Source organism: Condylostylus longicornis, unplaced genomic scaffold, assembly GCF_029603195.1.
Source record: "Condylostylus longicornis isolate FDR11 unplaced genomic scaffold, ASM2960319v2 ptg000119l, whole genome shotgun sequence".
NCBI classification, from domain to species: Eukaryota; Metazoa; Arthropoda; class Insecta; order Diptera; family Dolichopodidae; genus Condylostylus; species Condylostylus longicornis.
Genome location: NW_026578087.1, coordinates 581,533 through 607,818, shown reverse-complemented (window position 1 = coordinate 607,818; position 26,286 = coordinate 581,533). Strand labels below are relative to the sequence as shown.

Genomic DNA, 26,286 nt, shown 5'->3' with positions numbered 1-26,286 from the left:
AATATCAAGAGACTATTTTCTGTTTTTTTTGTTGTATAATTATAATATATATGCATATTTACAAAATTATATTAATTTTATACATTTATGGTATATAAATATATATACATATACATATATATATATATATATATATATTATTTTTTTATTTCTTTTTTTAGATTTTAGTTTCATATATATTTTTTTTGTTTTTTGAAATTTTTGTCTTTTTTTATAATTATTTTTAAATTTTTTATCTTTACTTTTGTTTTTTATATATTAAGTATAATTTATAAATTAATTAGGCAGTGAAATATTGTACGTCCATCTACACTTTGTTTAAAACAAATATATATATATATACATATATGTATATCTATATATATATATATATATATATGTATGCCTTTATTTTTATTATTTTTGTTGTTATATAAATTTTTGTCTTCATTTTGTTTATACATAATAATTATATTTAAAATTTGAAACTACTTGAAATTTTATATGAGAATATTAATCCGTAATGTAAAAGAAAAAGAAATAACTATTTTATACTATAATTGTGTAGATATATTTTGCAATTTTGACCATTAACATTTTCTTTCTTTTATTTTTCTAATCAAATAATGGTTGCAACGTCTATTCAATAATAATAATAATATTAATAATTGAACACTTTTAAAATAGTTTTATTTATAATACGCATAACTGAACAAAAATTTCATCTAATTTCTTTGAATTCGAATGACGCGCTCTCTTGATGAATTAAAATTTGCTTTTAAATTATTAATATATAAGGATATAAAATTGAAATATTTGTATTTAAATTAAAAGCTATATTTTAAATAATTAATTAAATAATTGAACTTTTGTTTGCTATACATAACATTATCATTAAGATCTTCAACATTTTTTATAATTTTTAAAGTTTCTTTTTTAAGAAAATTAAATATTTTTGATCATAAAGATCAAATTTAATATAAAAATTAGATTCTGATTCAACTTTATTGGGTCAAAAAAACTGTTGTTGAATAATAATGAAATTTGAGAATAAACAAAGTCTTTTTTATGTTATACTGTACATCTCGTTTTTTAAAAAAGTATATAAAATTCAGTCACCATAAAGTCACTTTGTTTTGGAAGGTGGCAAGTTTATTTTTTATATGAGATAGATGTATAAAAAAATCCTTATATCAAGAATAAATTCTTATATAACGAAAAATAAGGAAATTTAGTTAAATTCTAATTTGAAATTTAAAAAAAATATTGTTTATTATGTGAGACACACAATTATTGTATTAAAATTAATGAAAAAAATGAAAATCGAACACTAAAGCTTATTAGATGAAATTTTTGTTTTTTTTTTGTCTAAATTTTTGAGATTTATTTAACTTTTTGCGCGTTTTTATTTTTTTTGTTTTGTTATTTTCGGAAAAAGGATAATAAAAGTTTAAATTATATTTCATTGTGAGCAATTATTACCGATTAATATGAATTATTTAAGATATTGTTATCAGATACTTTCTGTCTTAATACTAAAAATATAACAAAAAAAACCAAACAGAAAATGTCTATAAATTTTCTAAAATTTTATATGTCCTTTTTTCTTTATTTAAATATTTTTTCATCAATTTCCAAATATCTTTTATATTTTGAGGTAGAAAAATCTCTTTGAGTATAATATGAAAAAATAAAAATGAATAATTGAAATGCAAAATATATCAAGTTGTCTTCTTTTCAAATATTGTAAAAATTTCTTAAAATTTTATATTAATATTGTGTTACGAAATTACAAAAAAAATTGAAAGTTTTTTTAATTTTTTGAAATATATTACTATATAAAATAAGTATAACCCCATCTTTCTTAGAGCCATCCCATGAACTGGTGATGGAAGGTATATTAAAAAATAGTGGAGGTTTTCAGTAGAGAATTTGAAATTTCGAAATGATTTTTATTCTAAAAATTACAAAAAAAAATTTTTAATAGTATCTAACTTGATGCATCTAAGAAAATATGAATGGATGATAATTTAAAATCAAAAATATTCCGATACTCCATCTGAATAACAATTTATTTATTTATTTTTGGAAATAATTTCGAATTAAATATAATATTTTATTTTAAATTTAAAGTATCTAAACAGGTTTAATAAAGAAAATTTTTCGATGTGTTCTAAATTTATTTTCTATTAAATAAATTAAATAATTCCAAAAATTTAAAATAAATATTATGTAACTTTATGTAAATAAATCAACCAAAAATTAATAAAAACCATTTACTATTTTTATATTAAACCGAATCTTTTATATTATACAAATAAAATTATGAAAATATAAATATTACCAAATATAATAATAAATATTTAATATTATAAAAATTATTTTTTTGTTTTAAATTTTTTTTTCCATTTTAATTATTTATTTGAGGTACGTAATAAAAATAATTATTTATATTATTTAAAAATATATGTACAGAAATTATCTTGTTTTTTATATAAGAAAATATTAATTAAAAATTAATATATTCAAATTTATAAATTAAAAAAATTTACACATAAATTAATATTTAATTTTTCTTTTACAAAATAAAATAAAATTGAAAAATAAATGATTTTAATCAATGTACAATAGTAGTTTTTTTTGTTTGAAATTGACATTATTGTAAATTATATTTTATACATGTATTTATTATAATTTAGTATATATATTTATATAATATATATATATATATATATATATATATATATATATATATATGCATATATATACATATTTTATATATAAATGTTTTAAGAAAAACCAAATGAAATTATATAGAATTTTGGACGAACTTCAAAAAAAAAAAATCTTAAAATATATAAAATAAAAACTTAATAACGAACCAAAAAAAAAAAATAAAATTAAAAAACACACAAAATTTTTAATGAAATTTTTTTTTAAATACTACTTAATTTAATTTACATAAATTTTTATTTTATACAAATTTTTTTATATTTTATACAATCATTATAAATTATTATATACAGATATATGAATAACTAATTATAAATATTTTATAATAATTATAAAACAGAATTTCTGTTTTATTTAATTTTATTTTTTTAATTTTTAATATTTATAAAAATAAAATATTTATCTTGATTAATTCTTTTTGTTTTTTTTTTTTAATAATTTTAATTTATTTTTAAATACATATATGAACATTAATTACAAATTTATTCTGTTTCTTTTTAATATTATTTAACATTTCTCCACTTAAAATTAAAATTTTTTAATTATTCAAGAAACAAGAAAGAAAAAGAAAAAATAAAATTAAAATTAAAATATATAAGAACTAAATTAATGCGTGCTCTTTCAGCCATAGTTTTTTTTTTATTATTATTTATTTATTTTATTAATGGTAGTTTTGAAGCTTTTCTTTTTCTTTTAATTTATTTTTTTTTATTATACAATAAATTATTTTGTTTTTAATTTCATTTATGTAATATTTTTACATTTTAATTTTTTTTTTGATATTATTTACGTTGGTTTTTTTTTCTTCATCTTTTTCTATAATTTTAATCTATAATTCTATTTCTTTAATTCTTTTGTTGTATATTTTTTTTGTTGTTCTTGTTTCTCTTCTCCTTCATTCATTTTGCATTTTTCTTTAAAAAATGTTTTGCTGTTTCCTTATTATTCTTATATTTTCTTAATTAATATATCACTAAAATTTTATTCTTATTTTATATATAGAACATTTATATAAAAACTTTCTCATCTATATTGTGTTATTGTGGTTTCCTTATGATTTTGATTTGTATTTTCATTTATTTGTTTGCTCTCCATTTATATGTAAATCGGAAACTGGATTTTGATTGAAAATCATGCCTTTGATGTTATATGAGATGTTTGTTTTTTTTTGTAATGCAAATCTTTAAATTTTTCTTTTAGCATGTAACATTTCCATAAGTAACGTTTGCGTTGGTGCACTACCGGCACAATGTTTAGCATATAAATGTTCTTCACCTCTGGTGGCCATTGCATGTATTTCAGGTAAAATGCTTAATAAACGACTAAATTTGTCCTGTATTTTTTTTGTTGATTAGTTGAAATTATATGAAATTATAAAATTCATAAAAAAAATTTTTTATTAGATTTTTTAAATAAAATAATAGAATAAAAATATAATGAAGAAAATAAAATTTCTGAGGCACCATTTTTCTCATTAAAAATCTTTTTTTTTTTTTGTTAATATTTTAATGAGTGAGTAATATTTTTTGAGGGATAAAATTAGTTTAAAAATTTAGAAAAAAAATTATTTCTGGAATCTTCTTTATCAAAGAAATTCAAGCTTTTTTTTCCTTTTCATATTTTTATTCTATATATATTTTAAATATTACCGTTACTGTTGGATAACAAGTAAGTGTATAATCCAAGAGGGCAGCTTGAACATTTTCATGTCCTTCTAATACCGTTCTCTTATTAACAATTCCTCGGACATCTAAAATATAACACATATAAAATTAATTTATGAAAATAATAGTAAGTATATATTATTATTAATTATAGGAAATATATTTATACATACTTGGATTAAGTAATATTAAAAATTTCATGCAAACATAATCTCCCATGTCAAATTTTAATTCTGTTAATTTATTTTGTAATTCATTAAAATAATCAGCTAATTGAGGAACTCCAAGTAATCCCAAACCTAATAAATTAAATACTTGACCATTATTTAATTGTGTTTCATCTGGCAAGCCATTATGTATTCTTTGATGTAAATGATCTAATACTAACATATCAGACCATGAATGTTGAAGTAATTTCATTTGATCATCAACCTAAAATAGAAAATAAATTAATTGAAATAATATTTATAAAAATAAAAATAAAGGAATTTTAGTTTATTTATCTTAAAATATTGAAATTTTTGGAGGTTGTCTAATAATTTATATTATGGCTCCAGTTTAATCCCCTCCTATATATGAGTTTTAAATTTTATAGTAAATGCCTATATTAATTTATTAATATTACAATTTCATAATTTTTTAATTACCTATAATCTAAATGTAATCCTTACGCACTTACAAACAAGAATTATATGAGTGTGCATACAAAATATGCATAATTTATAAAATAACAAGTAAATAGCATTTTCCTACAAAATTCTATAAATATTCTTATGATATAATACCATTAACGCTATTCAAAATTTTTCATATATTTGTATACATACTGACATGCATGCATATTTTTTCCTAAATGCATATTATAAAATTAAAACTTTTAAACGAAGAAATGAAAATAGGTTAAAATTAAAATGGAACTTTTTATTGTAGCATTTTTAAAAAACAAAAACTGCATTAATACATCAATGTATATGCGTATGTATTTATGCATATTGCCTGTATTATTCACGTATACAGAATAATTTTATATACCATTTTTAGTCCTTTATATGTTCTGCTTTTATTCTTTATAGGTAATGTTCTTATTTTTGCTTTTCGAAAAAAAAAAACGGTGTCAACAATTTTGCGTATTCTCCTAAATAATAAAACCGTAGACAAAATAAAAATAATGGAGAAACAAAATAAAAATCAAACACAAGGCAATAGAGATTTAAAAACAAAACAAAAAATTTTTAAACTTTTAAAAGTGTAGCCGTAGCACACTAAGGTATGCGTGTAAACGCTGTGCTATCAATCATTTAATTAGCATTTTAAAAGCAGAACAAAACAAAAACAGCAATAATTTTGCAAGAATAGAAAAAAAAACCAATGAAATTCTGAAGTTTTTCTCATTTTGTTTACATAACATAACTGTACAATAACAAAATATCAAACATATCTATGTATGCACTCATTTATGAATAAAAGCATGTGTGTGTGTATGTATTATATAAAAATTACCTAAAGGCCGGTAGTATAAAAAGTTTTATGACGGAAGAAAGTTAATAATAAACATTTTATTTTTTAGGTTAACAAGAAATTCTAATTTTTTTTTTACATTTCATAATAGGATGCATTTTTTCTGTAGTATTATTTTTATGTATAACTATGAACATGTACCTATACATAGTATTATGTAAATATATTATGTAATACATATTACTATAGATAGATTTTTACTTTCTATTACTTCTAGAGAAGTAAAAATTGGCATTTATTCGAAAATTTCAAATGAAAATGTTCGAATATACAAATTAATGTCTTATTATATGCGATCATACAACTAATTAGGTCACTAAGTTAATATAATATTGATTTTCATAAACGCAATACTGGAAATACAATAACTGCAAAACGCAATACTGCAAAAACAATAACTGCGAAACGCAGTTCTGTAAATATGCAGCATTATGTGTTTTTAACTATATTACTACGGGAGATATATGATGGCAGCGGGTAGTTAGAGTCAATTTAATAAGCATCATATTTTTCCAAATTTTATTGGGAATGTACGTGCTAACCTACAAAACTAAGAATTTTTTCAAACTATTTTATTGCATAATTATTATAATTATTTATATAATTCAAATTTAATCTAAAATAACTCAATTAATGCTGCTGGACAGGGGATCTTATGTTTAAAAATTATTTGTGAAAATATTTTATCATCTCTTCTTGTAATTTTGAAAATTTCAAGCGATGCTTAGATTGTACCATAGTTTTTAATCTATAAAATTAATGTATTATCAGCTGTCATTCGAATAAGTTTGCAGATAATAATGTCATTCGTGGCAGCTTCGTTATTTCCGATGCACATAAGAGTGTAAACAAACATTGGGCTTTTTTCCTATTTATAGTCAAGTAGGAGTAGAAGGCAAATTTATTTTGTAAATGATGCGGTTTCATTTTTGATGTTTTTAATTTTTTAATATTCTTTACTTTGAGTTTATTGATTGCAGAATATTTTTCAGGTTTTTCCTTTATTTTATTTTATGGCTATATATAATAATTATTAAGTTGAAAGAATCAAAAGGAAAGTAGAGAAAAAGAAAACTAATGAAAATCAAATGAACATGCATAAAAAAACCAGAAAGAAAAACAAGAAAAAATAGAAAGAAAGAAAGGAAAACAACAAACGCCATGTGAGCATTTTTTTTTTAATTTTATGTTTTATGTTATCTATGTGTTGTATATGTGTGTGTATATTATGTGTATTATGCATTGTAAATTTGTTGTTATGCATGTACTTGACATAAATCATGGCAAAGACCTAGTTAATTATGTAATCGTGCGATTTTCCTTTCGTTTTTTTTTTACAGTTTTTGCTATCAATTAGTGAAGCAATTTTCTATTTTGCTTTTTTGCTATTTTATATGTTTGTGTGTGTTCATTTTTCATTTATTTTGCAGTTTTTCCTCTTTTTTTTGAAACTATATTATTATTTTTTCTGTTTTAGTTTAAATCTCTTGGATTTAGACATGGTTGGATGATGTTAACGATGCTGATGAAAATATGTATGTAATTGGAAGTTAAGCGGAATAAATATGTGAAATATTTTTCAATTTTGTTTTTCAACTTCATTTTCAATACACCGGTTTTTGAATTCTTCTTTTGAATATTGTTAGTTTTTTATAAAATTGGAAAATAAAAGAAATTATATTTATAAGTATGTATAACTTTAAATGCTAATTATTATGTAAGAAGTAGTTATATTGTGTGTATTATAAATTAAAAGTAGAACAAGTGAACTGATTTTTGTAAACTTATTATACAATAAAATAATTAATATATTTTTGAGGTTTTTGAGCAGGAATAGAAGAAATTAAATAAAACATGATTCCATATTAAAATTAATTAATTAGAAATTAATAATAGAGGAAGAAAAGAGAGGAACAATTAATTAGAAAGCTAAATATACAAACATTGACCAATGTATATCGACAAATTCAATAAAAAATTCTTATTTCGCCTAAAAATATGCTTCGAGTAGAAATAAATTTTTCCAGCTTTCAATTTTATTTTCCAATGTTTTCTTTCTTTCATAAATTAAATTGTTGAATTGGAAACAAATATTTATGCATATAAACTAGTAAATGTCCATACTTATATATAAGTTGTAAATATATATACATACAAATTTATGTTCATAAAGTATTATACATCGCATTGCTAGCTATATTTGTCCTTATTTTCTCATTTTATTTTGGAAAATATTTTTTTTTTCCTTTTCCGTTCTAATTTCTCTAAACATTGTAATGTTTATTAATACGTAAATAAATAAGGATGTGTATATATCCTATATATATATATGAGATATATATGTATATATCCTTAAAATATTGAATAATGTTTCATAATATGTTATGTGGATACTTATATATTATATGATGCATATGTATATAGTAAATACTTTTGATAAGAAATGTGAATATTAGTGTCCTAAATTAAAACATCTAAAGAAAAAAAATTGAGTACAATGCGCGTTATATTTTTCATATAAATTAAAATATTATGAATGCATGTGCAAACATTTACATTATATGTAATCTATGTAATACAATTTTCATGTGCATATATGTATGTATATAGGAAAATCAATTTTATATGCTAATTTGTGAATATACAGAATAAAAATTATTTCATATATAATATTAGTGTAAGAGGATTTAATTGTAATAATTAAAAAATTTAAGTCGCCATTTTATGAATCTAATAATAAAAAACCAAATTCTAGCTTTAAAATGTATATACATAGGAATTATGATATATATGAATCTAAAGTTGTTTATGCTCTGCAAAAAAAATAAACCCAAAATGTTGAAATTATTTGAAAACTAAGGTAGCTATTTAAATTTTTTTTACAATTAAATTGGTGGTCCATAACTCATTCAGATTTCTGCTATATTTTTGTTTTCATTTCTGTTTTTGTTTTTTATTTTTCATGTATTTCGAAAAATTTGTGTCACCTTAAAATTATTGAGATCAGAAAATTTATTATGTCCTAAAGAAAAGTAAAAAGGAAAAAAATAATAATAATTTTATTCATTTATTCAGATCATCTCACTCACAATAATCACTCAAGCCTTTATCTACTCATATCACAAAAACCTACTCTGTATTTTTTTACAATTTTCACTCTTTGAATTTGTTTTTTTCTTTTCTCTTTTTCAATTTTGCATATACAATTATAGATTCTAGAGTTACCATTTTAGCGTAAAATAATATGTTATAACTGCATTATATAAAAATTAAGATTTGCACTTAATATACTCGTATCATCGGTACTCTATTGTATGATTTGAACTCAATGTATGATTGTCACTCAATGTATGATTGATACACAATGTGTGATTGGCACTCAATGTATGATCGGTACTCTTTTTCATGATTGGTACCCAATGTATGATTGGTATACGAAATGTATAGTCGGTACACTATTGTATGATTGGTACTCAATGTATGCAATGATGATTGGTATTTAATGTATGATTGGCACTTTATAAGTACTTGTAATTGATAGTTACAAATATTGTAGAATTCAAATGTTAAAATTGTGAACTTCTATATTCTTACTTCTATATTATACTATAGAAGACAAAGTGGTTTTTCTAAATATATAATAATGTTAAAAACAATATAATGTTAATGTTATAAACAGATAAAGCACACATCAATTTTTTTGTTCAATGAAAAAAGTTTTTCCCAGAATACTGGCAACTCTATGTGTTGTTCTTATACATACCCCATTTTTTCTCTCATTCATTTTCATTAACTTACAATAATAATATACATACATCCTTTTTATGAAATTTTTTTTTCCTATACATAGGCCATAATAGAAAATTCTCTGATACTTAAAAAAGAATTTTTCTTTAAAAAAAAAGGGAGAAAAAATTGTGCCGAAAAAATAATAACAAAAAATAAAAAAAGCGCTAGAAAAATAAACATCTTATACTTCACATCTACATGCACACTGACATGTAAATAACATAACATGTATGTATGTATATATGGGGGATATAAGAATAAGAGATGCATAACGGTGCATATAATAATTAAATTGCTAGTACTCTAGATTAAACCGTTATTTTATAAACAAAAAACATAATAATAATAAAAATTCATATATAACGGTATAGTTTTTGTTATTGTAGATGATTTTTTTTTTGTTTTTTCAATTTTTAATAAGGGATATGTGCATCATAAAAAAAATATAGTTGAATTTTGGTCTCACTCCCACGTTATATAACAAATATTATTTTATTTGAGCGGCGCATATACCGCATTTTCAGTATATGATATTTACATACACACACACACACACAATTTTTCTGCATATATATTCATTCCATTTCTATTTAATATATTTATATATTATGCTTCAAGTTTAGAAAGCGACTACTTGCACTACATTTTAATATTATTATAGAGAAAACTATGAAAAATATATTGTGATATACAGAGTGCTTTTTAGTATTATGTATGCATGTGTGTGTGTATGTAATTTTTTGGATATGAATTTTCCTTTCATTCTAGAATGAGGCTGTGGCCCATTAACCTAGTTTTTTTGTTTTCATTTTTTTGTTTTCATTTTTTTTTCATTTATATTTGTGCATATGGTGCGGTTTTTAAATATTCTTTTACTTTATATATTTTTTTCTCTTTTTTTATTCATGTATGTATTTTAAATTTAACAAAAACAGCAATAACAGTAAAAAGTAGTGCAGTAGCATAGTATTATAAAAAGTAGTAGTTGAGTTCTATTTTTAATTTTGAATCCAAATAAAAATATGTATACAAAAAATTATGATAACAAAAAGTATATAAGAAACGTAAAAACACAAAATGAATAATAAAAAAAAAATTCTTTTCGAAATATGATGATTATGATGATGATGACGACGGTGATGATGATGATGATATTGATGATAATCATCACAATAATATGTTCTTATTTTCTGTTTCTTTTTTTTTTGTTCTTTCTTTTATTTTCAAATATTATTTTCAATATACGATATTGCATAACTGATATGAATAAATAAAGTAAACATACTTACATATGTACACATATACATGAATATATAGGAATGTGTATGCATGTGTATGCATAAATTTGTAATGTGCTTTTTTTTTAATAAATGAATGTACATTGAAAATATTTACAAATACAAATATAATTTTATACGAAATAAAAATTAAAATATTTTGAATTTATTTAGCTATTATTAAATTGAAATTAATCAGCAAGAAATGCTACGGTAATTGTATACAATAAAAAAATTATGCAAAGCAATTTTGTCTTGGAGAGTTTATTGCAGAAATTTTTCTTTTATTTCACTATTTTAGGGGTATGGCATAACCTAAACAAAAAGCTTGTATAATAGAGTACTTAGTAATGCATATTTATTCCGCCAGATGACTAAGAATTTTATATAAAAATTAAACATCAGCTCTCCACTATTTAAAAAGGATCAAAATTCAAGTTGGTTAGCTTTAACTTTTGCAAACAATTTGGAGTTCAACATAATGTTATACCTAAAATTAGACCTAAAGCTTTTAATTGCATATTATTGATGATATTGTCGAATAATTTGTTTGCCTATATGATTAATTTTTATTAATAATTGAATTGTTTTCCTCATTGTCGTTGTTTGTTTTATGTTTTCATATTATTGTAAATTTCATATACATAAGTGTGAAGATATGTATATGCAAAAACGGTATATTTTTATGACAGAATTCTTTAATATTTGCATTTATTTACTTTCATATATGAAAAATTAAGTGAAAATGAGATTTCTTACCTACCTCAATATTTCAAAATTTTTAACTCTATTTTTATATCATATTTTGTTTATTTCTTGTTGCTATTTAATTTGGGTTAAAATTATGCAGTTATATGTTAATATTGTTTAATATGTAGTATGTATACGTATGTATATATCATATAATTATGTATTATGTATGTGAATAATAAATGTGAAATAATCAGAAAAAGAAATAACAATCAAAATTATGATATATTAATGTTAAAGTTTATTGTATTATATGGTATACGGAATGTATGTAGTATAACAGTGGGCAATGAGTACGACAAAATAAAATAATTTATAATAATTTTTATTTATTTGTCTTATATAAAATTATTTTACTCTTTTTTGTTTAATATTTTGTGTTTTGATTTATATATATATGTGACATATTGACAATATCTCCAAATGTCAGAAACTGACATTGTTATTTTGTTGTGTATTGTGTTTGTATGTATATATTATGTGGAGCACATTTATTTTCATAAATCATCTATAAAGTATAATACAATTTAAGTTTTTTCAATATTTTTTGTTTTTGGTTTTTTTACTTGTATCAACATGGAATATCATCATATTGAAAAAAATTTGGGTTACATAAGTATGTACGTACAAAGTGTATGTGTATGTAAAGAAAATTGATTGCTTTATTTTTATGAAAGAAATGAACTCATATATTGTGCTTTTGAATGTATTTGAGTGCATTTGATGAATTATTGATTTTTTTTTATATGTTAGTCACAAATGCCCATGCAAGATGTTGGTTTAATTTTTTTTTCATCCGTAGTCGTAAAAATTAAATTAGTCTTATTTTTGATTTTGATTTTCCTGATTCCTGCCCTCATAATAGAAAACATAGGCTAAAAATTGTTTTAGCTAACTCATATACTTTAAAAGTTGAACACTGAAAAATAAGTCAAAAATCAACAATTGACACAAATTTAAACGGCTAGAGAGAGCCGTTGAATGTGTTATATGTGTACACATAATGTACTTATGCCTATATGTGTATACATAATGCACATACGCCCAACAACCTGGTTAAGTAAAATTTGAAAAGAAATTTCGGCATAAAATTGTGAATTAAACGGCACACTCAAGGTATACTTGCAAACTTTCAAGCTGCGTACAGAATATAAATTTTTTTTATATTAAATTTAACCTTAAAGGCTTAATTTTTTTCGTTATATGCAAACTAAAAATTAAAAATATTTTTATTAATTTTTAAGCAAGGTAATCTATAAATATGTTTTATATTCAACACTAATTTTAATATTTTGTAGAAAACGCGTATTGTGTGTATAACTTTGGATGAATATAAATGTAAAAAAGTAACTTTGACAGAGGCAAAAGTACAATCATAATTTGTATGTTTGTGTAGATTGTGTAAAATTATGAAAATATTTTATAATATAGAAGTACAAGATGTGCGAACGATAAGTTGCTAATGTTTATCTATACATATTTATATATGTAAAACAAGACCCTTGAAAAATACATACCTAAATTGCGCAAGGTCTTTTTACTTTTTAAAATTCGTAAATATTGCGTCATTTTTTTTTTTGGCTTACCAAAATTTTCCACTTTTTTATTCAAGTTTTTATAAAAATAAATTTAAAATATATTTAGGTAAAAATATTTCATATGTATAAGTGTATGTAGGTATTCTCTTTTCTTATATTTTTTAATCCTTCAATTCACCACTTCGTACACCATTGAAATAGTCAAATGTAGAAGGAATTTTTTGAGCAGCGTACCACAATATTTGCGAAAATTGTACTTAATTATTACTTATAATTCACATAAGAGTTTGTGTTCACAACACCTTGAGCTATCCTGAAAGTGGAGAGTAGTTAGGAGCATTTTGTCAATTACACGCTCTTTAATATGAATTTTTAATTTTCAATTAAAAAAATAATAAGTCATCTACCGGAGAAGTGTGTATTAACTACTATGCAAGTCTATTTAAACTTTCGTAAGTTAGGAAATATTATACACCTATAGTGTATTATACAATGTCGTAGATAAATTCATTGTAAAACACGATAATCAAAATTATTTTTAATAGTTTTGTAAGATAAGCTATAGTATTAACTTTTCAAATTTAAATAAAGATTATCATCCAACTTTTATGTGAGTGTCAACATGTTTTAAAATAAAAAAATCTAGATTCCTTCTCATTATATTGGGAATTATAACATTCGGTGCTAAACTTGCTTTATAAAAATTAGAAAGAGTAACAAAACGATAGTTAACACAAAAACTCAAGGAAATTCAAAACCAATGGCATTCTCTTTTTATTATGAGCGACTCTTTTGTACCAAAATAAAATAGGTTTACTAAATCTGATACAAGCCATTCCTTTTTTATTCGTCTATAATAACGACACCCCGTACTTTATTATTTTATATATTTTTTTTGCCTATTCCAATTTACAGCGGTTCATTGTTAATATTGTTTGGAAACATTTTTTAAAAAATTTTATTTTAATTTTTTTGGCTGTTAATCAAAAATCAGAGAAGGAAAAAAATAAAGTGGGTACATACAAAATTATTTCGAAATTACTATAGTGGTATTATGGTTGTGATATCGAATTTAATAGTTAAAAAATAAATTATTTTTGTATTCAAATCATTTACTACAGCTGTAAATTACTAGTATTAAGCTTTTTTTTTATGGTAGGCCTTTTTTTTATAAACGCGTTTTTTAGAAAAAAAATTGCACAATAAACGTTGTTGAAACCAAGGTTAGATTAAAAAAGTTTACTATTGCTTTTGATTTTTTTTTCTGTTTTCTTTATACTGAATAAATTTCTTAATCATCACCATTATCATTAACGCCATAATAAAGTAAAAAAATATAAGTAGGTAATTCTACTACTATACAGGGGGATTTAAAATTGTACACACACACACATGTGTATATATGGAAGTTATATAACACATAATATTCATGTACTAAAATATTTCAAAGCCTTACTTTATGATATGCAAATGTTAAAAGTATTTTCATTAAGGTCAAAATTATTTACGAAAAGTTTTAGCTTTTGACCCGAAATAGTACAACATTATTCATTATGAAGAAGCAGCGCTCCTTAGCTTAGTAATTTAATTTTCATATGAACGGCAACACAAAAAGTGTTGATTTTGTAAAAGATAGATTATCGATTGTAAATTACTGAAGAGAGATGTGTTCGAAGGAATATTGCTCCTTCAACCACTGCAACCAGTCATGGCTCATTGTAACTTATTATATTCCCCCCCCCCCCCCTCATAACCCAGTACATTAGTTCCGAGTTACGTTAGATATCACTCAGTGAGATGAATATGAGCTCCCAAACACTGAGAGAACTCCGCTCAAACCACCTGCGCTTGGCCGTCCAATCATTTTTCCAGCAGAATTTACACAAAAGGTTTATGCAGATGATATTTCAACGAACAGTGTTTAATGAAGAAACCAATAGTGTCACGAACTCCATTTCGATGCATTAATGAGTGTGGTGGGCCAATCTGTGTTAGCCGAGCTTTCCGCGTAATGTAGAGGCACCGGAGGCAGTTCAACGAATGCCTTCAAAACAGCCGTGGGAGCCATCTGCATCGCTCTAGTCACTCCCAGTGAAGCCAGTTTGTGAAGTTGCCCTAGATTAACCTGAGCCCTCGAAGAAGGTAAATTTATAAATTGTGATAAATATTTCTGTATACATGTTTTTACGTATGTACTTTATCTTTTTAATCAGTTCTATTATTACACATAATACTTTTAATCAAAAGGTCAAAATATGAATAAATCGAATTTAAACGATTACTTTTGTACTTTTCAAGTATACTAAAAAATGAGTTGTATTTGTAATTGTAAAAAAACTCAAAACAAAGCTATTTCAAAAATATACACCAAAAAAAAAGAAAAACAGAACAAAAAAAAGAGATAGAAAAGGAAAAAAAAATACAGTCAAAATTGACATGGAATAGAAGTAGAAATCGGCCTATATATTTTTTTTTGTTCGTACTTGCAAATGCAGGCCAAGGACGTTTTAGGCTTTTAAATTATAAACACAATATTTACAACAAAATATATAAGAAAAATAAAAAGCTTAATTGAATATAAGTAAATTCCTTTTATATTCAAGTATTTTGTATTTAAACTAATTTCTTGGCTCCGAATAACTATTTGAAAACCATTATTTCATTTAATGAATTTTATTAAATTAACTTATAACAATTAATTTTCATGCGTATACGCCAGTCAGACGAAAATGACATTTAAGGATAAAAATTATTGCAAATAAAAATTGGGTGCATGTTTAAAAATTTGCATATTAAAAATATTGTGTAAGAAGAAACGTCAAGCTGTTTGAAAGTTGATTGAAAGAGGTTTTTAATAGAATTAAAATGCGTACTTCAAAAGTAAAGAACAAGATCGTCCACCAAGATGCAGATCTTACGTCAACTTGATTTTGTCAGCTGCAAATTAATAAATTTTTTCATAAAATAAATTTTCATAAAAATGTTCGAATAATCAAAAAGCAATTTCTCTGTAACTAAGAGGGTAGCGACTATGGTTGGTATGCTGGGATAAAGCTTGGAAAATGGACAACACATTTTAGTGGAAAATTTGAAAAGCTGCAATATTACATAAAAACGAAGAATACAGTTATTAAATTATATTATATAAAATACACTTATTATGTTATATAAAAGTACAAAGAATGAGAAAAAAATGTTGCCCTTTTAAAGCTTTTACCAGCTGTGAGAAAAACTTTCTGTGAATCAATTTTTTTCCTTACACATGAAGAGGTGGTATATGTCAATCAACTACTGTGTCAAACACCGTGTCCAACATACAAAATTTTATACACAAGCATTTATTTGACAATAATAATAAATTGAATGGTAGAATAAAAGTGACGTTTTTAATTATTTTGAAGTTTAATCGTTTGACGCTTATTCTGTCATAAATTTGTAAAAATTAATTTAATTGCATATAATCAAAAATACACAGTAATGGAAATTAATTTATATGTATTTGATTTCCCAACGAAAAATTCAATTTAGTTTTTTCATTGCTTACGTTCATTAGTTCATAAGTGTGTGTGTGTACATAGACAATACAATTCATACGTACTATAGGTACATGTACTTTTACTTTTCTTTTTTCCTTTTTCAATTTTTAATAATCACTTATAGTTTCAGATTTAATTTTTTTTTTCGTTTTATTAATATTGTATAATAAGAAATAATAAAAAGATCAGAATAATAAAGAAATAAAATTTATAAAAGATACTTTAAAACGACGACGCGCGATTATCGATAGTGTAAGTATTTTTTTTTTCAATTTGATAATGTTGAACGTGTGTTCATTATAAAATAAATAAAATATCTAAGTATGTATATTTATACCACATATAAATACAACGTCATATACACAAACAATACAATAAAATATAAGAAATAAATTAAAAATAACGCTAAACGATGAATTTTGATAAACCAAATAAGCGACCTAAAAAACAATTCATATAAGCATAAATGTTTGTGTGTATGTAAGTGTGTACATTAAAAAAAATATCAAAAAAAATAAATGAAATAAGTAAAGTAAAAATAATAAAAGTAAAAATGAAAAAAAATTTAAAGAAAACTGTGCCAAGGTCGAATACTATATTTAAAAAACGCGTTTCTGAATAATTTTCCATTCGAAACTGTACGAGACTAGTAAGCAAAACGTAAATTCATATATAAAGTACGATGCATATATACACAACACAACGTACAAGCATATAATAAGTTAGTAATAATAATAAATAATAAAAATAAGAATACAAAAATCATAACATTATATGAAAAAAAAGAAAGAGAGAAAGAAATGAACACAAAATAGTTTTTGTTATTGCGTTTATACGACGGGAGCTATGCGATATGCGAAAATGATAACAGCAGTGCGTTAAATATGCACGACGTTTTTTTAATTATTTCGTAAATTATTTTTTTTGCCATTTTTGTTTTTACTTTTTTTATATTTTTTTGCAATTTTCGTAATTTTCTAAAAGAGTTAAGAAGTGAACAAGGTGAGTCAAAATTAAATCGACTCTTCAATTATGAAGGGTGAATGGATATTTTCTGCACCCTTGTTCAATAGATCAAATGGTTCTAATCAGATCTTGTTACCGGCTTATCTTAACAAAGTCATCATGGAAATGACCGAAAAACGTCATCTGTCAGTTTGAGTGTGCTTCATAAGTAAGATGAATGGCTTAAGGAAGAAATTGATAAAGAGTTTTATAAATTTATAAATCAGTAACAAAAATTGAAGAGCGTTGCACGCTAGTTCACTAATTATAAGAAATGTGTCACAAATCAAAAGAAAGAAATCTGATTTTGACAAACTGCAATTTTATTATCATGAATGTTAACTCAAGATAAATTAAAGAAAAAATTAAAATACAAATTCGAAAATAATTTTCGCTTTTTTCCCCAGCTTTTAATTGATTTTGAAATATAATCGATTTAAAATGACCATTCGCTAACAAATACTTCAAGAATAAACCTTGAACATTAATCATTATAAACTTCCACTGCCAATTGTCTCAATTATGCTTTCGTTTCCACTTTGTTTTTTGCTTTAATTTTTAAATAAATTCGCAATTACAACTTATAATAATTGTAATACTACAATGGAATTTTTACAATATAGTAATTTTATACAAGTACAAGAACGCAAATTTTTCAAGTATGAAGCTGCAATCGAACATAGTGCCCGCAGCTGTTTAGCAAATATTCAGCTGTTTTAGGATTCATAAATTTCAAAACGTTGTGATGGTTTTTATTCAAGAGTTTATTTTTTAGAATGTTTCGGTAAGACAATGTTTACGGTAAGACAATGTTTACGGTAAGACAGCCATTTACATACATATGTAATTTTCTTTGTGTTATAAATTCATTAAAAGAAAAATATATAAATACAAATATTTATGTATATAAGTACATGAGTATATCTTTCAAAAATAAAAATAGCTTTGAGATATTTAAGTAAAATTATTATTTATGAAGATTAAATCTAATCAGATTTTTAAATAGAACTTGTCATAAGCTTTTCATAAATAAATTTCTATTTGTATTCGAAAGTTTTTGCAATTTTTTATGTCACTTTTATTTTCGAAAAATCAGTTGGCCTAGTTGAACCATCAGATTCAATCCAACTTTAGAATAAACTTGGCTAGGTCAATTGTATATTGCTCTGTTTAATTTATAATATTTTTTTTTTCGGTATACTTGCATTAAAAATTTTTACAATAATTAAAATAAAAGAAAAAATTTCCTTTTCTATAGCAAAAAATCAGGTCATGAATGCACAAATAAAATATGTACATGCATATGTATAGTTGCATATGCACAGTATGTGTGGGTATGTGTATGCAAAAATAAATTATGTTGCAAGAAAACCGAAGTATATACATTAAAAAAATCCGCAATCAAAATATTGTACAAATTTTAATATACTATATTGTACAGTATAACAATATCAGATAAAGGATTTCTACTCAAATGCATATACCCATATGTATATGTATATGTATATACATATAAAATGCTTAATGCATCGCGTATGTATATTGAACAATTTAATTGCATGCATTCGGGTAACCAACATTACTTTTTTTTCAAAAATTTTCGTAAATAAGAGTATGTTTTTTAGATAAAAGGATCAGTGAAAAATTCTTGCTTTAAAAATTAGACGGAGCTCATAGTATCAAAAAAATTGGAAATCAAAAATATTCAGAAGAAATCGGAATTAAAGACCAAAGGAATTTCGTTTTGGTATTACAAAACATTTATCAGAGTTGCCGTACAGGAGAAAAATTACACCGAAAATAAACAAAAACTGGTTTTGAGATAGCAAATAATTTGGGATAATTTAACAACTTGATTAGTTTGCTTATGTTTATATTTTTGAATTATTTCTGCCAATAAATACTTTACTTTTTGCAGAAAAAAATATAAAATCGACCACTCTATTGCAAATATTATAAGGAGAAATTATTAAGGCGGAAAAACTTATTTTTATGATTTAAATAAAAATTTGAAAATGTTCATTTAATATATGAACTGCAATCAAATACAATGGTTATAATAAAAAAACAAGAATCATGATGATGATAATAACAACCATTAAAATAATGCATAATACCATACATATATTGCTAATATGTATATACATATACAATATTATGTATAAGTTAAGATGATGGTAACGAGATTTAAGAAGTGAAAATGAAATCGACAACAAAATAATTATGTCACAACCATATTCGGGTCAAGGTAAAAATGCATTAAATAAGAATCTGGTTTTGATTCTTATTGGCTGATTAATTTAAATGAATTGAGATTGAATTTAATGCCTATTTAATTTAATGGAACGCAATAAATTGAAAATTTTATTTATATATACATATTATTATTTTATTGAAATAATTCCTTAGTAATATATGTATAAAGTTTAAAGGACGAATATACAAATAATTAATATTCATAATAATGTTAAAATTAAGTATTCATATTAAATAGTCGGTTAATGTTTATACGATGATGACACTAACTGTATAGAAATTTAAGTATGTTGTACCTATATATGCATATGTATAATAAATGGTAATTGCCAAGTTTACCAAGTTAGTAATCAACAATCTAAGTGACAATTGCCAAGTAAACTTCTAAAAAAATATTGTAAGCCGACATATTGAGCAAATATTGAACAAAAATACGTGTAGTAATGAACAAATTTTATGTTTTACATCTTTGCTTTTATCGCCTAGATTATTCATTATGAAACCTCTTTTGAAAATATTGAGCGTCTAGTTTCATCTACTCATAATGAAAATTACTTGTAAATTTGCAGTTCATTTGTGTTTTTCTATGATTGGAAAGACCAAACGCTTGCAACAAAAGTATGTATTGCACATACCAATTTGATAATTAATTTTAAAATCTCTATAAAATGACTAAAAAGATGTCTACTTAAGAGACTCCTGAATTTGTCAAACACACTAAAATTTTTTTTATACACCCTAAAATAAAAACTTAATTACTAAGTCATTTAGGAAATAAAAGCGATTGTTTCAGTTTCAATTTAAATTTTAATTAATTAAACAAATCCCTGCTGCCATGTCCGCAGTTTTTTATTCAATACTTAATTAATTTCTGAAAATAAAGAATTTTTTACTTATTTCATTATTTTTTTTGCTGAGTTTCTTCTTATATTCTAAAATATTTGTTTGATTTCGAAACATTTTGGCACTTTTTGAAATTTTCACATAAATTGTAAAAGATATAGATCTATCCACATACAATTAAAAAAATAAATATTTTATTTCATTCATGTATGTATACGTGTGTTACCATACAAGCCAAGTATAGAGAATGGAGTTTTTGTTTTAAAATTTTAAGTATAAGTGCTAAAAAATGAGTGCATTTTGTATATGTTTTAACGTACGAATGCACGACTAAGATTGATTTTAATTAGAATTCCATTCGATCGAGTAACCAAATTAGGTTACATTATCGAAAACAAATAAATTTTATTGCTGAAAATCAAATAAATTTTCATGACGAAAAAAACAAATACGTTTTTCCCTAATCTTAAGAGATTTTATTTTAACCAAATAATAGTTTGCACTTAAATAAAAGAGTTACCAATTGCATTTGAAGAAAAACAATTCTTTTTCTATAACATAGGAAATGAGAAAATTTTTAAGTCAGAAAAATCGAACTGTAAAAGTGTAAAGTCACTGTATTGGTAACTCAAATTTACATAGAATTTTTAAAACATTTACCTTTGCAGGTTTTGCACTTCATTTAGCAAGCTCTGCAATGAAATTGAAATTTCAAAAGACAAAGGTTTTTAAATTAAAACCACATAATTAGAAGATATTTTTGTTTGGAGTAACGTTACATGGTTTAAAATTTTTTGGGTAAATTTGCTATTTGTTTTAATAATTCGACCATTTGTAGTGTAACATTCATTTTTCGGAGAGCAAAAAAAAATTATACAATGAAATTAAAACACATTTGAGAACAATATGAGAACAAAAAATTTAGAATTAAATTGTTCACTTTTATACCACGTCGCGCTGTTTTTGTATCGCAACACTCAGCATGTTTCATAAAATCAAATGTTGCATGAAACATTGTTTCAGTTTGAATTTTTTTTAATTTGTTGTTATTTATTTTGTTATTATTTGCTCTTTTCTCTCTATGGACACATTATTAATGGTCTCTAGCGGCTATACTATAATATAATTATAACAACGCTATAATACTTATAGTGCTATTAATGTTTTAGAATTATTTGTTTTACTTTTTCTCTTTTGATTTTTATGGGAATTAAAATTTTTTTTGCAGAAAACAAAAAATTGGAAAAAAAGAATTTCAGCATGAATTGAATTTTTTTTAAATTTTGATCAATGAAATTTGCTTTATCATTTTGATCGTAAGTTTTTTTAATATAAACCAAATTAAAGAAATAATTCCGATCTAAACCACTTAAGACAACCCCAAAAACAATGCATATTTTCAAATTTTCATTACTTACTTAAAATTATAAAATTAAGACAAATAAATATAAAATTCAATATAAGTAAATATTAAAAAACAACTTACTTTGAGATCCTTAAAAAATATCGTATTTCTAGCCCAATCAACTTGTGAGAAAAGATTCTGATCTAGTACTTTACACATCAATTCAAAGAGATCTACTTCCACCTGATTATACGACTGTTTTTGTAATAATGCAAATAATTGCGTTTGCCATTCTCTATCATCAATTGATTGGACGAATTCTCTAATCATAGGTGAAACCCTATATAAAGAATTTTAGAAAACAATAATGAATTACTAATAAATTATAAATTTATAGTAAAATAATTATACCTTAATGGCTCTACTGCTGAATCAGCTGTACTTGATGGATTCGTACCAGAATCAAAACTAATATTTTATAAAACAAATGTAAAATGTAAATAAAATATATAATTAATACTATATCGTTATTTAAAAATAAAAAAAAAGAGAAATAAAAACGTATACAGACCATATTTTTGATTCAGATGAATGTTGAAGAGATCCAGAACTTGAATCTTGACCACAACTAGCACTACTTGTACCACCACTATTTGTACCACTAATTGTTGTTGTTGTCGTTGAACCATTACCACCATTACCACTTAATGATGTTGCAATTATTGCTGAAGGATTAACTTGACCAAGAGCAATTGCTATTGGACTCGGTGATGAATCTGGTGATTGCGTTAGTGATGATACCTAAATAATTTCAATTAAAATTTGAAAAAAAAAAATATTTTATTAAATAAATTAAATTTTTGAAAAAATTTTAAATAATATTTATTAAATGTAATTTTCTTTAAAAATTAAATTCAAATAATTACAAATTCTCTTTGGTACATTCTTTCTTATGCTTTCAACAATATCAAATTGACACATTTCATGCTACACACAGACACCTATTGGAAATTAATTACACTACACAAAGGTCATTTTTTTCTTAATGGATTTCTTTAATTTTAATGTTGCCGTTAGTAAAGAACTTCTTATCAAAATTTTTTATATTTTCTTTCATTACAAACAATAATTATTTTTACTAATGTTTTTTTTCATGTTTTTCTCGAATCGTTTTTTAACACCAAAGGTAATAATATATTTTTTGTTAACACTTTTTGAATTTTTAATTTTTTTTGATAATTAATTTTAACTTCTTTGCCTTTATGTTTTTTTTAAATCTATTTAGCAATAAGTGAATTGCATTATCTGGTAAAAATGTGAGTGTCTGTCTTATGAAACTTCATACCTTTATTTTAATGTTAAATTTATTTTTCGATATTATACATATAACCGATTTAATATATAAAAATGATTCGTTTATAATTTCGAAATTTCCATTTGCTTTATAAATAAATGTTTGTTGGTCCCGGTTTCAAAAAAATATGTGCGTACATTTTTTTTGGGACAAATGTTAATTAACGCGGCTTAAGTAATCATATTCATGTTTTTTGGTTACAATTTATTTTAAAATAAGAGTAGTACTCTAAAACTAACCTGTGGTATTTGAATTTCCTGTTTGATACTCATACTTGGATATGATTGTGTATAAGCAGATGGTGATATTTGTCCAGGTTTTATATCCGTTGTACCCATAGATGATCTGATTGCCTGTAATGCCAGTTGTCGTTGTCTCATCATTTGTAATTTTCTCGCTCTATCACGTTTATACATTGGCCCAAATTTATTTCTACCACCGCGCATTCGATCGGCTCTCACAGCTTTAAAAACAAAAGGAAATAGAATTTAGATTTTTTTGTTTGAGATATTTTTGGATAGAATTGTAGGATTTTGCAACAACGATAAGAAAGGGATTATTTTCATTCGATTAGGTTTTTTTTTTTAGAAGTAATTATTCATTCTGTATGTCTGTATTAGCAATAAATTCATAATTGTGCACAATACGTAAACACACATGCATTAAATGACGTACAATGTCAAATTTTACCATATTCAAAATGTATTGGAAGTTTGTAAATGTGAAGTACAAATATTTGTAGACACCAATAACCTTTTACTAATTAATCAGTTAGCGAAATATATCACAAATTAAAAACAACCCCTGGCGTGTATTTATTCAAACTTATTTAAGCAATTCTTAAATAACATATAACAATACTTATTTAATTATTTACAAGTTATGTAGTAATAAAATACTATCCACTTTATACATTTAAATTATAAGCAACGAACTATAATAAAAGTTTCAATTATTCGCCGCCCCTTAATTTAAGTTTTTAAACAATCAAGTAACTTTAAAATTCAGACGAAAAAGACGCGAAACCCCACGTCAAATTACACATAATTATTGTTTTATAAATATGTAGACAGCGCCACACATTGTCCTATATTAATGTTATTACAACAATTGTGTTATGATTTATTATTATGTTGTTATTATAAGTTTAAATCTTAGTAATATTTTCTCACTTTTATAACCTGTAATTTAAGAAAAAAGAAAGAAGGAAAATACTCTACTCGAGTGCACGTTTGTGAAATAGAGAAAAATTTAAAAAGATTTTTCTTACAAAATATTGGGGAACCTTAAAGTTATAACAATTTTTAACATATTATACATATTTCGAATCTAATCTCTTCCGTCATAATTTACTACACAGCCTATGATATATTTGCACTTACATAAATGCTAGTACAATGTATTTTTTGAATCAATGAAAAATAAAAAAAAAAACATTTCCAAATTATGAACACACCTTGTTTCATGCTTTTTTTTCACTTGTTTAGAATAGTGTGATGAAATATAATTACATGCATTTGCCATTTGTTTATAAAATATCATAGATATATTACTGAAATATTTATCTATGTACGTTTTAGCTTTAATAATTTTTTTCTAAAAAATCATAAATTAAGCAGAATTGTGTGCCTTATGTTTATGTACATATGAAATATTATTGATAACATTATCCTATGTTTGCACTGATTTATAAATAATCATACTATTTATAGGGAAAATTTCGGTATATTGTTGTCAAAATAAATTTTATGTCAATCAATTTTTGACATTTTGAATCAGTCTATAACACGTTTCTTAAAACCTCGATTAGAAGACAATATTACGCCATTTTGATTTTAACTTTCAATTTCTCATATAATTAAAAATTTTATTTTCTTTCATTAATACTGAATACTTAAAAATGGGGGTACTTATTTTCTATACTTTTTAAGCATGTTTTGCTGTAGATCTCATTTAGATATCTGTTTGGTTTATTATTTGCTACTGAAACCTAAACGGACCTTCAACTGATTTTACTATTTAATCAATTAAATTTATTTTGAACGATCTTTTAGTGATTTGATTTCACATTTTGGAACTGTTGATTAGCCGTCAATATCATGTGATTCAATGGAGGTACAAGAGTTGCTCAAATTGAACCATCTTAAAAGTAGTTGTGGCTCATAGTTGTGTTTTTCTTTAACTTTTTAACTTTAGTTGTTATTTTCAACATTTGCGTAAAAATTAAAAATACCGAGACGACAAACCCTAAAAAAACTTTAATTTTTTATAATTACAATATTTCATATACATATGCATTCATAATGTTCCCGTATATAATTATGTAATAATTTAACTATATGTAAAATTAAATATGTGTAGGTAATAATCAATTATTAAAGAAATATTAAATCGAAAATAGAACAAAAATCAAATCCAAAACTATCGATATTTCTCAATTTTCAAAGTTTGATTTTTTCTTATTGTCACATTAATAAATTTAATTAATTATTCTTTTGTCAAAAAAGTTGATAAGTGGATTTTTTTTTTATAATTATTCTGTTGACATCGTGGTTTTTGATTTTTGCCTTATTTAATAATCAATCAGTTCAGTTTTTTTTCAAATATTACTATTAACATCAATTAAGTTTGCAATTGTACAAAATTTATTGTTTTTTTTTTTTGTAAAAAGAGTTCAGTTGACGGATAAGTTAAACAAC

At 23.4% G+C, this 26,286-nt stretch overlaps 1 protein-coding gene across 1 annotated transcript in view; it reads right to left on the bottom strand.

The window, feature by feature from the left end:
• Positions 1-3,073: 3,073 nt before the first annotated feature.
• LOC129614743 (nuclear hormone receptor FTZ-F1-like) overlaps positions 3,074-26,286 on the bottom strand; it is an 87,835-nt gene continuing 64,622 nt past the window's right edge. Inside the window, exons 2-8 of the mRNA XM_055529592.1 lie at positions 23,827-24,050; positions 22,805-23,034; positions 22,645-22,701; positions 22,375-22,573; positions 4,550-4,808; positions 4,362-4,462; positions 3,074-4,045 (exon numbers count right to left, since the gene is read on the bottom strand). Coding sequence (XP_055385567.1) covers positions 3,896-4,045; positions 4,362-4,462; positions 4,550-4,808; positions 22,375-22,573; positions 22,645-22,701; positions 22,805-23,034; positions 23,827-24,050 — 1,220 coding nt within the window. The 3' untranslated portion in view covers positions 3,074-3,895. The remainder of the gene's footprint in view (positions 4,046-4,361; positions 4,463-4,549; positions 4,809-22,374; positions 22,574-22,644; positions 22,702-22,804; positions 23,035-23,826; positions 24,051-26,286) is intronic.